Source organism: Oryzias melastigma, linkage group LG6, assembly GCF_002922805.2.
Source record: "Oryzias melastigma strain HK-1 linkage group LG6, ASM292280v2, whole genome shotgun sequence".
In the NCBI taxonomy this organism is placed as follows: domain Eukaryota; kingdom Metazoa; phylum Chordata; class Actinopteri; order Beloniformes; family Adrianichthyidae; genus Oryzias; species Oryzias melastigma.
The window spans coordinates 16180758-16197940 of NC_050517.1; the positions used below are offsets into that span (position 1 = coordinate 16180758).

The 17183-nt window shown below is 36.4% G+C and overlaps 3 protein-coding genes across 5 annotated transcripts in view; 2 read left to right on the forward strand and 1 right to left on the reverse strand.

The window, feature by feature from the left end:
* LOC112152557 (ubiquitin-conjugating enzyme E2 Q2) overlaps window positions 1-1732 on the forward strand; it is an 8542-nt gene extending 6810 nt beyond the window's left edge. Inside the window, exons 9-13 of one of the 2 annotated variants that reach the window (XM_024282213.2) lie at window positions 165-223; window positions 452-500; window positions 586-681; window positions 973-1039; window positions 1134-1732. In XM_024282213.2, the coding sequence (XP_024137981.1) occupies window positions 165-223; window positions 452-500; window positions 586-681; window positions 973-1039; window positions 1134-1165 (303 nt within the window). In that variant the 3' untranslated portion in view covers window positions 1166-1732. The remainder of the gene's footprint in view (window positions 1-164; window positions 224-451; window positions 501-585; window positions 682-972; window positions 1040-1133) is intronic. The other variant, XM_024282214.2, reaches the window with a different exon arrangement.
* Window positions 1733-4358: 2626 nt separating this feature from the next.
* scamp5a (secretory carrier membrane protein 5a) lies at window positions 4359-11207 on the reverse strand. Its single transcript, XM_024282168.2, has 7 exons — window positions 11001-11207; window positions 10167-10241; window positions 9964-10083; window positions 8873-9029; window positions 8683-8784; window positions 8426-8543; window positions 4359-6998 (listed from the first exon to the last, which is right to left on the reverse strand). Exons 2-7 carry the CDS (start codon window positions 10171-10173, stop codon window positions 6810-6812), a joined length of 693 nt encoding a protein of 230 aa, XP_024137936.1. The 5' UTR covers window positions 10174-10241; window positions 11001-11207; the 3' UTR covers window positions 4359-6809.
* A 1061-nt stretch (window positions 11208-12268) lies between these two features.
* On the forward strand, window positions 12269-16713 carry parp16 (poly (ADP-ribose) polymerase family, member 16). Of its 2 annotated transcripts, none has more exons than XM_024282165.2 (7): window positions 12269-12394; window positions 13337-13533; window positions 13909-14046; window positions 14117-14323; window positions 14401-14572; window positions 14643-14787; window positions 16352-16713. In XM_024282165.2, exons 2-7 carry the CDS (start codon window positions 13345-13347, stop codon window positions 16485-16487), a joined length of 987 nt encoding a protein of 328 aa, XP_024137933.1. In that variant the 5' UTR covers window positions 12269-12394; window positions 13337-13344; the 3' UTR covers window positions 16488-16713. The 2 variants fall into 2 exon arrangements, with proteins under 2 accessions (XP_024137933.1, XP_024137935.1); XM_024282167.2 differs by having other exon boundaries at window positions 12311-12416.
* Window positions 16714-17183: the final 470 nt, after the last annotated feature.

The following is a 17183-nucleotide window of genomic DNA, read 5'->3' on the forward strand; positions in this document are numbered from 1 at the left end:
CCCAGACAGTCCGTTACATAGTGACTTACAGGTCTTAAAAGAAAAGGAAGGAGTGGATTACATTCTGCTGAATTTCTCTTATAAAGTAAGTTCTAAAAGACTTTAGATTCATTTTCTTTTCTTAATTCAGTGTTTACATTTTGTGCTTTTTCTCCACCCGACAGGATAATTTTCCTTTTGACCCACCTTTTGTACGGGTTGTTGCACCTGTGCTCTCCGGAGGGTAAGCTGAAAAAAACACTCATTTCTAAATCCTCCTGTTTGTGTTTTGCACATCTTGAATTTAGTATATCAAAATACATTGATTTAAAAAGCTAAGGCAGGAAAGAATGGCATCTTATTGTTAAATCTGTGACAGCTATGTTTTTCTTTTTTTAGTCTTTAATTTCAAACATCTTCTAGACAAGGCAAATAACAGTTTTAAACTTTTAATTGTTTTTTTCTCTTCAAGTTATGTTCTTGGAGGGGGGGCCTTGTGCATGGAGCTTCTAACAAAACAGGTGAGCACATCATTCCATCTTGCGTCATTTTTTTTCTTTTTGTTAGCTCGCCGTGCAGACCCTGACTTCCTGTCTGTGTCCTCAGGGCTGGAGCAGTGCCTATTCCATAGAATCTGTCATTATGCAGATAAATGCAACTCTGGTTAAAGGCAAAGCTAGGGTGCAGTTTGGAGCCAATAAGGTAACACCTTTTTTTTTTTTAACCACATTTCTGTTGCTACTTTAACTCCGGGCATGTGTGGCGAGTTCAAGATCGTGGGTTTTTGAACGCGCTTTTAGCATATGGTGTACACACAAGTCTGTCGCTACCCAATACTAGCACCGGAAAGAAGCACAGCTTTTTCTTTCAAACCTCCATTCCAATATATTAAAGACTTAGTGTCATACAATTCCGGATGGAGGTTCATTTTTTGATTGAATGTTTTGTATGATGAGTTAAATGAAGTAAATCACGTTATTTCTTTTCTTTTAGAACCAGTACAGTCTTGCCAGAGCACAACAGTCATACAAATCCCTGGTGCAGATTCATGAAAAGAATGGTGGGTTGTTATTTTTGTTTTTATTTTTCTAAACTCACAGTAGTACAACTATCTGACCAGATTTGTTTGTGTTTTTTGTTTTTTTTTCCTCCAGGCTGGTACACACCGCCTAAAGAGGACGGATAAGGACCTGCCGCCACTATGCACTGGAACCACGTATTCGGGGCATCTCGTTTTCTTTGAAATATTGCCCCTCTCTGACTTAACTGGGAAATATCTAATCATTTTCATGAAAACCATCTCATCAACTCATCTGACGAGTATCGTTTTGTTCGCTCCCGAAGACAGAACTCTGATCTCACTTCTGCTGTTCGTGTTTGAGTTCGCAGGAGTTTTTGAGATGATCACCTGTCCTGTTTTTTTTTTTTTCATTTTTCTTTTAGAAAAAGAAGAAAAAACAACTTGTTTCTTCCTTTTTTATTAATGTGGGGGGGTGCTTTCTCTTTAAGCTGCTTTGAAAAAGTGAGCGTCACAGTCACCCCCCTCCTTTAAAGTGAATTTTAAAAGAAGATTGATACGAAGCTCTTGAAGTGGCACCTCATTGCACCTCGTTGTTTTTAATCGACTATGATTTTTGTTTATTTTGTTTGAAATTTAATGGTACATAAACGCAAATATTGTTTTAGAAATATTGTTTTGCATTTGTTTTTGTTATTTGAGCATCGTAGAAAATAAAGGAGCCGATTTGATATATTTGGAGACTTATCCTAAAATTGGGTCTGGTATCGTTTACCTTTTTATTATTTTGGACTTTTAGCCACGCAGAATCAAAACCCTGAACGAAGAGCAGCGGATGAACAAATCAACAGATGAACATCTCATTTTCACCAGAACTTCAGCTCCTTGTTGAACCTGAATCTGTTTTGTTTTTTTCCTCTTTTTCAGTGAACCTCAGTCTCTTTTGTGGGTTATAGCTCGTAGAAGCTGATCTTTAGCTTGATGTGTACAAAGTGAACAACTTGTACAGATCTCTGTGTCGGCTGAATCATCAGGAGTGCTGGGATAGAGAGAACCTCATTCTACCCGTTTTTATAGCTTCCTGTAATTTGCTGTCTGGCTGTTTATTAATGACATCAACAATGTAATTCCTTTAAAAGAACAGAACCTTTGAGGGTTTTTTTCCCTCTTCTGCAGCTAAAAGCTTCACTGCTTTCTGGGCAAAGCCGAGCCCAAACATTTATTTCCCTCTAAAGTTAAAGCTTAGTGCTGCCACGGGTGATTTGAAAAAGCTACTATCAATATTCAAATGCAAACCGAGAGAATGTGCAACGCTTTATCAATTATTTTTTCTTTTTTTGTGTTTTTTTTCCTAAACTAGCATTTCCCCCCATTTTTTTTTCTGCTGTTGGAAGTGAGAAGCTGTTACTACTCAAAGTAAATTTAGTGTCATGACTGAGTTAGCCACACCCCTCAAACCCATCACCGTTACGCGAGGTCGGCTTGATCCGCCCTGTTTGATGTTACTATTATTAAAAAAAAGAACTCATTTCATGAAAATCTGAACCTGCACATGTTATCTTTGATAATGCAATATACAGTAGTACACCACGAGTATTGCTGGGCCCTCTATTCCACAAGACACACACTGTATCCATCAGTCTGATGGCTCTTTTGCAGAGTCTGCAAAAGGAGGCAACTCAGGTAACCATACTTCAGAGGTTGTTCCTACACGGCTGTGTTGAGGTATCTGATGGTTCTTTGGATCCAGTTTTGATTTCTCGTCTGTTGATCTGATAGTTTTTAAGGTTTCGAGCTGTTGAGAAGTGAAGGTTTTGCAGCCGCACGATGTTTTTTTTTTTTTTTTTTTTTTTAATATTCCCAGTTTTAGCATGACAATTTTCCTCATTGGGATAAGTGGCAACAATGTGTTTGTGCAGGTGTTACAGCATAAAATAATTAAAATTGTATATTTTCAAATCTCAAATTATATTTCCAAACACACAGTTGTTGCAAAACTTTGGATTTATCTGACAAAAGGAGGAATACTTTTCCTAATGGTGGATGTGGAACGTATATCCCTAAAGAGTCGACATGGAAAACGCCTCTAGAAATGGCAAAACTGGTAAAAGGAGAGGAAAAAGAAAGATGATGGGAGTTTTGCCAGCCATGTTAAGGGATTGTGTTTAAAAAAAAAGATCTTCTCCACAATCTGTTCATCTTTGGACACCAACAGAAACTTGGAGTCTGGCTCTGTCGGCTCGCTTTGGTTTTCCTTTCATTTTTCATTTTCCATCTGAAGAAATTTTGACCATGTACAGAAATTTGTAAACTTGCATCAAGTTTATGAATAAAGAATTTTAAGATGATTTTTGATGTTTTTGTTTATTTCTTTTGTTCAAATCTTAGAGTTAAATAGTATATCTAAGACTCAACATCTTTTTCCAGATTTTATCTTCTTATAAAAACATTTTTCCTTATATATTTGGTACCAAAATAGCATCTTAAATGATTGTTTTTTTAAGTTGAGAATTTTAATTTAACCCTAAAACACTTTTAAGAATTTGGTCAAGTAAAAGTAAAACATAATTCATATTTAGAGTCTTGTTTTATACATTCTTTGTAAATAAATAAAATAAATTAAAAGTTATTGTTTTGAATAGATTTAATTCCCAACATTGGAAAGAAATATTTAAACCCCTTTGGTGCAATATAGGATATTAATCTTTTTTTTATATTTTTCAGACAAGTTTTCTGGTTTTACTTAAATGATCAGAGTAATTTTAATCTCATTACGTTGCCCTTTTTTTCCTCAAGGATCCAGACTTTATTGCATTTTAACTTTTTCCTAAAATACTTCCTTTTTATTCCTAATTTCTGCTTTAAAATTCTCGATTTTGTCTCAATTTTTACCATTTACTCTTAATGTTAAGCTAATTTTAAACTATTTTTGAAAACAGAAAGTCCTACTTCTATATTTAAATGATCTCGTGCCTTTTTTCTTGGTGATTAGACTTTTTTTCTTCACAATTCTTGCTTAGATTACAGTATGTTGGAAAAAAGGGGGCACATTTTCTTAATGTTTTTTATTTAAAAATACCCTACTTTTATTTTTGTTTAAATGTATTTTTAAAAAAGGTCTATCTGTGACACTTTAAAACTAGGTGTATTAGTTTTAAATACTACTAGTACTAGTATTTTGGGTTTGTTTTAGATCACCAAATGTAATAAAACAAAGCTTCACAACTCAAGAAATTACATTTTCAGTGACTTTTTAACAAAAAAAAAGCTAAACTTCTAATTCAAAACCAGTAAGTTAGACACTAAAACTTAAAAAAATATTTAAAAAAAAATACTACAAAAGACAAAAAAAGAGGCTACATAAACTATTTAATGTTTATTAGGATAAGACCAAATAATACAAAAGTAATACACAAAAATGTATTCCTCATTTACATCACTCATGAAGACACACCCCTTCATATACTCCATTCACTGATTTGAGCGTGTGTCCGTTAACTGTATTTAGCCATGATAAATATGTCCCTCCAACGGCTCTATATTCTAATTATAGTATTGTACATGATAATACATTTCATACAACATACAGTACAAGTGAGAGCGTGGGTTCGATCATGGGAAATGGCTTTCGGAAGCTTCGATTAAGCAACATTGTAACGCACTGCAGGAGTGTCACACTTTACGACACACACTCACACAAACCTGCCGTTTTCCAAATTTTTGTGCAGTTCTTCTCACTTTATATACAGAAAGAATCAGCTGTGCGCTTTTTTGAGCAAAAGGTGCAGTGCTGCTTACAGGGAAAACACCAAATGCCATGAAGATCTGCTGGTGAAAATGTATGCAGCTTTCAAATTTGTACTACTGTGCTCTAGCTTCAAGACAAGAGTTCTCACAACATCTCACGTCATGAGTGTTAGAATTAGAACTCGTTTTTGGCTAAATCGGATTTGGATATATAGAAACTAGTATTGCTAAATTGTAAACTGTGATTTCGTTTGCATTGAAAAGTGAGTCGTTTCTCGAGGAAAATCATTTGAAAAGTCACTACAGCTATGGAAAGACACAATTGACCGCTGCCTCAAACCCATCCACACACACATATCATCTCAATGACCAAAGAAAAAACAGATTTGTCAAAAATCAAAGAAAACACAAAAAGTCAAACAGCTTACTAAACACCACACTGTCACAATCAGACAAGACAAATCACAATTTTGTTTTTAAATAAAGAGCATTCAAATACATATCTTAACATCTTTTTCAAATCTAATACTGTGTTATACTGTAATAACCATCTACTGAAAGCTGAAGAAGTTCTCAAATACACAAGGCAGAACCCCCCTCCAGCTAAACCAACAGGACTCAAACACACCAGGGCTCACCAGGGCTACACAGTCTCCAGTTTATTTTTACGACCGCTTTGAGTGGATTTAATATTCTACTCTCTTTTATGTTACAACGATTCATGGAATAACACCAACAGTCACAACATGACAAATCACTGCGCGGCGGCCGGAAGTTCACCTCTCCAGAATCATGTGGTCACTGAAGCTTTTACATGTAAGGGGGAGAAACGTGGGAGACAAACATCCATCACTCCATATGATGATAGGACCACCACCAACAAATGTCACTATATTAAATTGATTTCCATTTTGCATACAATTTGATTTTCTGTCCCTTTTTACTTCAAAAATGTAGATTTTCTTTGATGCTAATCTGTAAATTATGCATTTTCAGGTTGTAAGGATCAAATCTGACTGCTCAAATAGAAATGAAAAATTAGGAAATTGACAGAAGTTGGACATGTTGATGCTTTAAAACAGCTTAACTTTCCTGAGAATGTAAAAAAAAAAAAACACTTAACCCTTGTATTGTGTTCAGGTCAAAATTGAACTTTTTTCACACCTTGATTTTGACCCAAACACAATATAAGGGTTAAACTAAATCATTCTGATAGAAACAAGTGGCCAATCAAAAAGCTCTGACCTTCAACACATTTCCAAAAACGTTTAATTTAATTTTATCTAAAAATGCAATTAGCCTAAAACATGAATTTGTAGCTATGGTTAACGTTATTTGCCTTTTTGTGTAAAATAAAAAGGTGCAAAAACATAAATTCCTGAATTGTGCACATGAAGCTAACATTAGCATTTTAGGATTACGAGTCCAAACAGTGGGAAAAAAGTATGATATATTAATTTTAATCTTTGTGTCTCTCACAAAACCTCTTATAATGTGTTAGGTGCATCATAAAGGGAGATTTTGAGTGCATTTTGTGTGTCTTTAGTTATTAAACCTTTAATTTAATGTTTAAAGTCAAAGCACTTTAGCTTTAGCTTAATGCTAAGCTAACACAAATAGTCAATTATTCTCATTAAACTCCTGGCAAAAAGGCAAATAAAGTTATACTGAACTCTTAAACTACTGTAAAAGTGTCAAATCAATCCCAAAAGAATGCTTGATATTTGATGACTTTTTATGCCACCTATGAAGACACAAATATTTAGCATTTTTGAAAAGTGGAAAATGTCAGAGCTCAGTCGAGATTAAGAAATTGCTTTAAGCTGCTATGTGACATCAACACACACAGAGACCAGGAGAAAGCAAACCAAATAACACAAAAAATGTTGATTGAATAGTGAAATGTCTTACATAATTTCTTCAAAGTCAATTTCTAGCTAATTTCTTCCACAATTTTCCATTAAAATTGAACAATGTGACAATGAAGGGCACCTAATTCTGAATTGCTTTTAATTTGATCTCTTTTTAGCTCTCCCACTTCACTGCCTGGCCCTCTTTGTGTGTCCTACATTGGGTCGTCGTAGTTGTAGGTAGGAGCTGCTGAGTACTGGTTCTGCTGCATGGCTCCCTGAGCGGCCCCCATGGCGGCCTGCTGAGCGGCCTGTTGGACGTGCGGGTTCTTCCAGGCCCCTGAGGCCCACTCCTCCTGGGCTTTACCCAGACTGCCCCCACTGCCACGGTAGAAGTTATGAACCTGCACAGCAACAGCGCATCAGATCAGAGACAAAAAATGAGAGCAAACAGGTTTTAATATGAAAATGAATCTTAAAAATGTGCAACATTATCAGGCAGGCTCCTCTTTTCAGATTTTTCTTTTTATTATAAACAAGAGAATATCTTAATTATTATAATTCAGACTTTTTACTCACATAAATTTGATTTAATACCAGTATTTCTTTGGAAATGTTAACTTTAAGTCTATATTTTCTAACATACACCAAGAAAATTATGTTATTATAGTTAACTATTCTTAGGCCTCGCATAAAAAGTATGCACTGTGTATATATATTTTAAGTTTTTTAGAAAAGTTTACTTTTTTTCATTTGGGAACTTTTGAGTGCAACTATAGGCCAAAAATTAAAAACAAGTGTGTATACGTATGAAAAGCCCATTATGCCTACATTCATGCACTGAATTGTGTAAAAGTAAAAATACCAAAGAAAAAACATCAAACAACTTATCCAAACTAATTTATTGCATCCCTACGTTAGCATATTTTAACATAAAAATGTGTCTCTTCATTGTTACTTGGTTATTAGAAAATTAAAAATAATATTTTTCCAAATTTTCTTCTTTTTGTGGTTGTTTTATAACACAGAAGTCAAATATCAAACCAGAAAAAAGTGGTGACCCAAAAATCAAGGTTTGAGCAAAATCATGTGAAAAGTAAATCATTGCTTCCCGAGTTTTAACAGTCAGAATACACGAAAGTTTAAAAAGTGAACATTTGGCAAACAAAGCAGAATTTTACTTAGCAGTTTTCACCACCACAAATATTCATACTTTTTCAAGTGATTTTGTTACTTTATTTACTTACATTTCTACACTCAAAACTACATTTATGTTCAGTTTATGACCTCATGACGGCACATCCTAGAAACAATTGCTCTATGTTGATGAGACAAAAAGATTATGATTGAGTCAGTCAAAATCCAAGAATTTAAATGTTTTTGTTTTTAATCAGATTTATTCAAGGAATCTTGATCTGTCAGAGTACACCTGTACGCTGTGTCACACGTGATGGGGAAGTCACAAAACTGAAAATCACAATTGTAGATCATTTTACTGCACAGAAAGATAAAGAATGAAGCCTTTCATTGTTTTGTCTTAGTAAATGAGCTCTGAAATGAATATTTTTGGCTAAAATATAACCACACGCTGTATACCATCATTTTGACATTATTCTAAACACACCAGCTCAAGTTCAATTGCTTAGATTGATTTTATTTTTTTATAGTGCTCTCTTGGCACCAACTTTTTTTCTTGTTGCTATGGCTGATGTAGATGTCAAGTAGAAAAACAGATTCCTAACACCCCTTTTTGACACAAAAGCCAAAGTTCATACTTTAAAAACATGAATTCAATTTGGTAAGAAAAACAAAGTGGAAGCACAGGAGTCACCTTTGTGAGGGCGATGAAGGAGAGCACAGCCACCGCCGTGAACATGATGGTGGGAATCAGCATGAATATAGCTGCGACGATGTCGGTGCTGAAAAAGGTGATGGTAGCCAGCCAGCCGCTGAGGAAGACAATACAGTAGTTACTAGGGGTGTGTATTGGTAATAGTCGGCCGATACGATACATATCGCGATGTACGTCTCACGATACGATTATGGTATGAACCTAACTCGACCCCTGAAGTAAAGGAAAGCTCTTACCACACTCCCCATCCCGGAATGCCAACAGTCTGGATAATACTGATCACCACCTGAGCCATAAAGACGAAGAAGAAAGCCATAAAGTTGAAGGAGCTGTCGGTCCTGCACAGAGAGAGATTCATCGCCATAATAAAAGAGGTGATTCAGCAAAGTGGATGTTTGTTTGTGTTCCTCACACAGAGCTACTTACTTAAAAGCCTTGTAGATGGGCCTAAACCAACACACGTAGGAGCAAGGAGTGAAGAGTATGAGCCACAAGATGGCCATGCCAAAGTTTGTAGCTCCGCCTCCTCCACACATCCAGGCCAGGCAGCCAATCAGGTTAACAGCTAGTGTGGCAGTGTTCACTGTTGACACGAAAAATAAACAGGACATTATAAGAGATTCACATCCTAAATAATGAATACATACCCTCTCATTTGTGTTAACGCTGAAGACAGAAACATTCATTTACGTTTGTTTACATAAACTTCTCATTAGAATTGTCCCCTTGAACGCGCATTGCTGTAACTTTAGAGTTACCGTCATTGGTTTGTTCATTTTAATGAGTATTTATTAAATATTCTGTTGTTGTTGTAACATAAGCAGCCACATATGTTAAATCGGAATACTTTTTTAAATACTCACCTTTGTCTTCCCAAAGAGCCAAACCTAAATGAAGTTTAAAAAAATTATAATTTTGTGTATTGAAAAGTTAAAATGCATGATTTATGCAAAAGTTTATCAGGTAATACTTAGTTTTTGTCTTAGAATATTAGATGTTGCACATTATGGTAACACTTTCAATGATTTTTTTTCTAATATAGTCATTGAAAAAGTTAGGTTTTCTGTAGTGCAGAGGTAAAAACTGAGAGGATGAGGCATGGACATTTAAATTTAGAACAAAATTCATGTTGAAAATAATCTATTTGACCTAGATTTGAGAGAATACTCAACATCTATCTGTTTGCACACTCTCCCAGCTAACCCAAACCAACATTACCTGTGTAACAAAATTGGTGAACAATATTTGAGTTATCCAGACGTACAGTTTAGAGCCAGATTTCAGCTGGTACGAGGAAAACGAAGATGTGCAAGTGGATGCATCAGGGAGTGGAGCTTCTCCATCATACCTACAAACTTTTTCCAATAACACTTTTCCATCTGCTCCTGATTCACAATAATTTGAGTAAAGAATTACTCAGAAATGCTATTTTTAAGATTAATGTTCTATATGTGTCCTCCACACTTCCTTTACACTGCATTTAATGGCACAACGCTTCCTCCTGCAGGTGCACTCACAGATCCATAGGTAGTAGAGCCTCTTGCACATGGTGCGCCGTTGATCTGGGATTTCATTGAAGTCTTGGTAAAAGCACGGCTTGAGGGGGATGAACCGCGGCAGGGGAGGAAAGTTGTTTTCTAGAACAAAAAGTGACACATACCAAACTCATCAGGACGGCCGGAGGGAAACAAGGCTGGGTTTGTTCAAAACGGGATCTTACCAGCCATGATTACAGCTCAGTGTTGTCCTCCAAACAGGCACACAAACTCCAGACTCAGCTGCCCTAAAAACCAAACTGTGAGAAGAGAGCTGACTCAATGTATGAAGCACCACCAAACCACCCCCACCGTGCAGGCCAGCCCACCACAGGGCCTCCAGACAGCCTGCACTAACTCCAATGCATTAAAGAAAAGCAGGTGTTTGATTTAGTTCAAGCTGTCAGCAACACACTGTGAATCCATGTAGGTTTGAAACACATAAATGAAGTATTTTGCGGTTGTCATGGTAGCCCAGAGAGCTCACAGGACAAGCTGTGGCCTTGTCGTGATACCTGAAATTCATCTTACACCCACAGGCACAGATCATTGACAGCAATGGGATGAAACCGGTTAAATAAAGCTGTAATTCGTTGATTCTACTTTTTTTTCTTTTTTTCTAAAATCCAGAATCCCCCATCTCCAGCGTTAGCGTGCGTGCATCATGGTGGACACCTATCGGGGGTGTGAAGGGCATCTTTGTGGCACGCGTAAAGGAAGCTCTAAAAACGCGCGCGGACGGTGGGTCATTTCGCGCATCCCGATGCTCCGTTTGTCTGACATGTCCGGATGTTTCGGCGGGTGGCGGTGATGCAGGACGGACGTGGAGCATCGTGATGGCAGGCGGGTCGAGGAGCGTCCTTCAGCCTCCATCGCTGCTCCTTCAGCATCCAGACGACGCCCAGGTCCGTCCGGGCGACGAGAAGCGGCCCCGTTCACGGAAATCCGAGCGCCGATTTACCTCGTTTTTAAAAGCGGGCACGGAATGAATGAAAATTCCGCGAATCAAAGCGCCTTACCTCCAGAAAATATGTCGCTTGAATCCTCGCGCGTGCCTTTATCACATCCTATTTTCGGGTCTAACTGTAAACCATGCCCTTGGAAATGACAGAATCCAGCGCGTTCGGTTAATATCCGCCGTTTTATCTTCAATTGATGGGTTTGGGAGTCAGCGGTGGTCACGTGACGCAGGGTTTCTTCTTTACGCCAGCTTTACGCACGTCACCCCCCACCCCATCACCACCGCCCACCACCACGACCCTTGATTTTGTTGCTGACTGAATCCGACCTATCAAAATAAATCATCTTTCAACAGGCCACGCCCCCTCACATTTTATCTGCATGAAAATAATATTTTTAATCTGACATCTTTCCGGAGTTATTATGATTTTTCTTTAGGACAAGTGGTTATTTATTTATTTATGTATTTATTTGTTTGTTTGTTTATTTATTTATCTAAAAAAAGATAATAAATAAATAAATACAGTAAAATAAAATAAACAAGATACTGATTAGATTAGTAATGGATGTAGTGATTCTTGTTTTTTGAGAGAATACAAATGTTCTGGTGGCTTTTTATATAATTTCATAAAATTTTCCTGAAAATAAAGTCCTTCACTACGTGTTTATATTTAACATTTTGTAAATTTGTTTATTTTGAAGAAAATATATGATCCTCATGATAACTTGAAGTTTTCTAAAAATATAGGTGATCCTGTAAACATCAGAATCTGATATCCTATAATATTTTATAACGTACTATATTATAACGTTATTAACTATTACTACTGATTCCTCCTTGCTACCATCAGTTTTTGTTTTCTAAAGGAGGTTTTTTTGCTCCTAAATGTTCGCTTCCAAAAAATGTGTGGATAATGCAAAACTTAAATAGGTTTTAAATGTCTTACCAAATAAATTCCTTAAAACATGTCAACAATCTACTTTGCAATCAAGTTGGCTAAACATGTAAATGTATTATTTGGCTGATCCCATCTCCGGTAAAAGTGATATTTTCCTGCCACAAATCAAAGACCACCCTACATGTTTTTTGTTGTCAATGTGTTTTTTGTCGAATCTCTGCAAGCACTTAATTTAATTTATTTTAACTTAATTTAATTTTTTTTAATTTAATTTAATTTTTTATTATTATTTGTATTTTTACACTATTATTATTATTACTACTACTATTATTATTATTATTATTATTATTATTATTATTATTATTATTATTATTATTATTATTATTATTATTATTACTTTCTTTTTATAACGTTTTTTGGCCATGAACGTCTCACTGGAAATTGCAAACGATGTAGGTTAGTCTGACAGTTTACGTCGTCCGTGAATGCATCACTGTCAAAGCTAACGTAGCATTAGCCTTTCTTGTAGTGCTATGAGTTGAGCCAGACTAAAGGTGAGCTATTTTGATAAATACGGTATGTCAAGATAAATTTACCACTCTGACGGTTTCATTTAATCTATAGAACATGATACGAGCACAGAGGTGCTTTAATTTATCTTAAAATCGCCACATTACAGCACATACGCTGGTGATAGCTAATGTTAGCTTTGCTAACTTAGCTTCCTTCTGCTACTTTTCGTACATAAATAAAGCTAAATAATGCTACGATGGTGCATCAATATTAATGGCATCGATGTCGAATTGAATGCAGGGTTATTTGTGAGTGTTTTGCTAAATGCTGGGTTCTAAATTTACAATCATTTACACTTTATTCACATTGTGTGCTTACAGGTGTAGTGTAAACTTTTGCACCCTCAACAGAAATGGTCTTCTTTTAACTCAGGAGACTAAAAAATAAACCAAATATTAGTGCTTTTCTTTTTTTGTTCATGTCTATGTATTGAAGCTTTGCTACAAAGCTGAGAAATGCAATTAGATGCTAGTTGTCCCAGAGTTTTTAACCAAATTACACTTTGGTGTTTTTGATAAATTCTTTGCAACTTTCAACTCTCAGTTGCAAAGGGTTCTTGCTTGAAAAACCTTGAATCCTAATCAGCTGGAAAGCTGTAGTGGTGCAACATAAAGCTGTTGAAGTCATTTGTAGCAGAAGACAGCTCTTAAAAGAACAGACAGCTGTGACACTAGATGACAATCATTTATATTCTGATATAACTTCACCTTTAAAATCTCAAATATGGACTAAAATATCTTAAAATTCCTCTTATAGTTACCACAAGAGCACAGATACCATAAGATAAACAGTTCTTTGGAGGAATGTAAACCACAAGCTCTATCACAAATAGTCCCTCAGGGGTCCTTTTAGGGTTTTTCTTGTTTTAAAGTTAACTTTGACAGATTTTTTTTCATGTGTAATCTTATTATTTGTGTGTGCAGTGTTGGGAATGCAGCCTCCACTGCCACCTGAAGCAGTCAGAGAGCTGGTGAGCTCCTGTCTGCACAGAGATCCGGTTGCAGCAGATCTGCGCTGCAGCCTGTTTGTGGCTGCGGCACAAAACTACAAGAGGGACTCTCTGCTTAGGCCTTTCCCTCTTCGTTACATCAGCGGGGACAACAAGGACTTTGAAGAGCTGGTAAGACCTTTATTAAAATCGATATTTTATGTTTAAAGCTTAAAATGTTTTTTTTTAATGTAAAAAAAAATCATGTTGGAAATGGCATCATTTATACACACTTGGTGGCAGTATTACACTGTTTACATAGACTGTAGGTCAGACACAAAAAAAACTATAAAATAGCATTCAAATAGCATTATTGCTGTTTATTTGCTAAAAACAGTAACAACGATTAATCTATAAATAACCACTGCATTGCATTTCATATTTCCAGCATAAAACATGGAAACAAAGTATATAATAAGCATTTGAGTTAAGAAATGTGACTCATTCTGTTTTTATTGAGGATTTTCCTGCATGTTGACTAAGATTCTTGAGTTTTTTTTTTATCAGTTGACTGATGTGAACTCGTTGCCCGGCGTGAGGGATCTGGTGAGACTTCAGCCTGGAGAAGGAGAACATCATCTGGCTCTCACACACTGGATTCTGTCCTCAAAGAGTTTTGCTGTAAAGACACTTCAGAAGGAAGAGGTATACAGGTTCCGGGGTAAAAGGTTTTGTCGTCTCTGTGACTTTTGTTTACGAGACGTTTGTTCGCCAGTATGCCAAACTCTGTAACCTGACGGAAGCTGAGGGGATCTCTGCTCCTGCGCCCGACTTCCTCTTTGAGTTGGAGTACTCCGATCCCATGAACGCCAGGTTTGAGAGGACGAGAGAAGGACGGGACGTCTTCTATGCATTCCACGGGAGCCGCTTGGAGAACTTTCACTCAATTATTCATAACGGCCTCCACTGTCATCTTAACAAGGTCAGTGCAACGGGAATCTTTAAAACAACCTTCTACGCCCCACGTCAGCGTACGAGTTATGGGATCTGTGTGTGCAGAACTCCGTTTTTGGAGAGGGGACCTACCTCACCAGTGACCTCAGCATGGCTCTTCTCTACAGTCCTCATAGCAGCGGTTGGCGGGAAAGCCTCCTCGGCCCGCTGCTCAGCTGCGTGGCCTTGTGTGAAATCATCGACCATCCGGATGTTAAGTGTCAGGTGAAGAAAAAAGGTGAGTTTTCTTGTGACGTACGACTATGAATATTTAGTCAGCTTATCTACTCATTTCCTCCTCGTTTCAGACTCAGAAATCATAGACAGGCAACGATCTAGAGCAAGGAACAGCGAAGGAGGGGATGTGCCGCAGAAATACTTTATCGTCACCAACAATCAGCTCCTGAGAGTCAAGTACCTGCTTGTTTACTCTCAGAAGAGGCACCTGTCCAGGTACACATCCCTCTGGGAGTAAAACGGATATACAGTATATGGATGAACGTAAACCACAGATGTAACCACCGCTTTTTTGACTCAACAGTGTGGTCAAAAAGCTTCAGGTTCTGGGAAATCACTAAAGTTAGTGAGTCTTTGGCAATAAAAATAAAAAAAAAAACACAACTGAAAGATGATAATTAAGATGAAATTTACCAAAATAAGAGTCTACAAACAAAAATTAGACATTGATTATCACTAAAAACTAACTTAAATTGCACAACCTTTTGAGTCAATCCCTGTAATCCACAGATTTTTGTGAGTGTCCTTGAGATTTCGTCACCAGTCAGCAGGTGTTTTGGTTCCCATTCTGTGAACAAACTGCTCTCACGTTTGAAGGCTAACTTCTCCAAACATCACATTCCAGCTCCGTCCACAGATGTTTAATAGGATCAAAGCTTGTCACATAATTCTTGAGTAATCTTGTCTTTTTCTCTTAGCCTTCTTATTTTGGTGCTTTGAGCCTCTTCTTTTGGGTCGTTATTCTGCAAATGGGATTGATGACAGACACAAGTGTCCATATGTTTTGAGTGGATTTATTTAAGTGTAGTTGTTATTCTCATTAGTGTTGGCGTTTGTAGCAATAGTGTTGTTGTCAGAGGTGATGTAGAGAGTGGTCAACGAAAGGTGTTCATCCTCGGCTCACCTGCTCAAACTGGTCGTCAGCTCGTCATTTTTGTAATTCATAAAAAGAACATTTTTTTTTTTTTTATGATCCGCCTTCAGAAGTTATTTTCTCTTTTGCGTTTTTTTTTATACGACGGAGTATTAGGGCCACAAAAAAAAAAAAACAATATTACAAGTTGTTTTCTCGAAAGTTTACGACTTTTAATCTTGTAAATTTACTAGATTTAAAGTTGTCATTTTAAAAATATTTGTTTCTTTATAAAGTGGCCCTAATACTCCGTCATACTTTTAAGTCTAACTATTAAAAAAAAAAAAAAACGGGGGGGTAATTTCTTCTTGTTAATCAAGTTTTGCCATTTATATTTAGAGTTTTAACATGTTGAAAAACTGATAAAAAATAATGGTAAGAGAGCTAGAATAATCTTAAAGCACAAATATAATTTTTTATTCTACACCAATTTGTCATGTTTATAGTTGATAGTAAAACAAAAAAAAGATGAAGGCGCACCAAAGTCATCATGATGTTATTTTAAATAAGCTTATTTTACATTGGTTATGTTTTATTTTGAAGGGGACTTTTATTTGCTGCTGTTGAAAATAAAAGAATTTGTTAAAGAAAGAAAATTATAATTCAATTATTGTAAACATTTAAAAAGTACATTTTATAAATGGTCACAAAAACATAAATAAAGTGGATTTTTGTTAGATTTTTGGTCATAAAAAACGGGATCTTTTTTTAGAATGAAAGGTTGCAGATCTTTAATGTCTTTAAATGTTGTTCTGGTTACTATTTTGTTTTTTGTTTTCCAACTAGACATCTACAATTTATCGAATATGATGACAGAAAAAGCAGAACCATCATTTTGTGTTTGCTGCTCTTCTCTTTGTTCGACAGGCGTTCCCGCAGCAGCTCGTGGTTTCTTCGGCACCACTTTGCCATCATGATGAGTCTCTACCTTCTGCTGCTCGTTTTCATCGGTGCCTTCAACTCCCCGACCTTTGTGTCGTTTTGGCACAGACTGTTCAGGTGATGAGACTCCAGTGGAGCCGGCCCGCCGTGCCTTTTTGATCAGACTGACCCGAGGCCAGAAGAAACACTGTTTTTACGCACCTTTATACCGTTTTTCTGTCCGCTCCAGTACATTTTCTTCTTTTAATGAATAGCTCAAATAACTGTTTCTCCATAATTACACGTCTTTTTAAAATCATTTATGTTCTGTATTCATTTAATTCAAATAAAATCATAGTGCAATGGTTCTTTTACTGTTGTTTTTCATACGTCCATCTTCAAATAACAAATACCCTTTTTTTAACACCCTGACAGCAATATAAAGATTTATTTTTCTTAAAAACTCTATATTTTGACATTCAGATGTAAACTGAGTTCTTTTCGCCCCAGACAGGCTCACCTTTATGGCGTCTGGCACACAGACGTCCTCTGTTCGCCACCGTTTTATCAAAGGGAAAAGCTGGCTGGACATGCGGTCCTGATAACAGACAGACGTCTGATAAAACTATTGATTTCTGTAGAAGCAGTTTTTATAACTGTGAGGATGGAGATTTAAACAATAGAAACACTGGGATTTTAATATAATTTTGAAGTTTAATTAATAAAATAGACAAGATAGTTAAATGTTTTGTTGTATAGTAATAATTACAGCTTGAAAATAGTGTTTTTCAGGTAAAACATAATTCTCCAAACAACAGCTCGAAACCCTGAATTGTGA

Coding starts and splice junctions, on each gene's coding strand:
- scamp5a (XM_024282168.2), bottom strand. Junction 8,544..8,682: donor ATTCCGGGATGGGGAGTGTG/GTAAGAGCTTTC, acceptor TGTCTTCCTCAG/CGGCTGGCTGGCTACCATCA. Junction 6,999..8,425: donor CCTTCATCGCCCTCACAAAG/GTGACTCCTGTG, acceptor GTTGCTGTGCAG/GTTCATAACTTCTACCGTGG.
- parp16 (XM_024282165.2), top strand. CDS start 13,345: ATGCAGCCTCCACTGCCACCTGAAGCAGTCAGAGAGCTGGTGAGCTCC. Junction 14,324..14,400: donor TCCACTGTCATCTTAACAAG/GTCAGTGCAACG, acceptor CTGTGTGTGCAG/AACTCCGTTTTTGGAGAGGG. Junction 14,788..16,351: donor CAGAAGAGGCACCTGTCCAG/GTACACATCCCT, acceptor TTTGTTCGACAG/GCGTTCCCGCAGCAGCTCGT.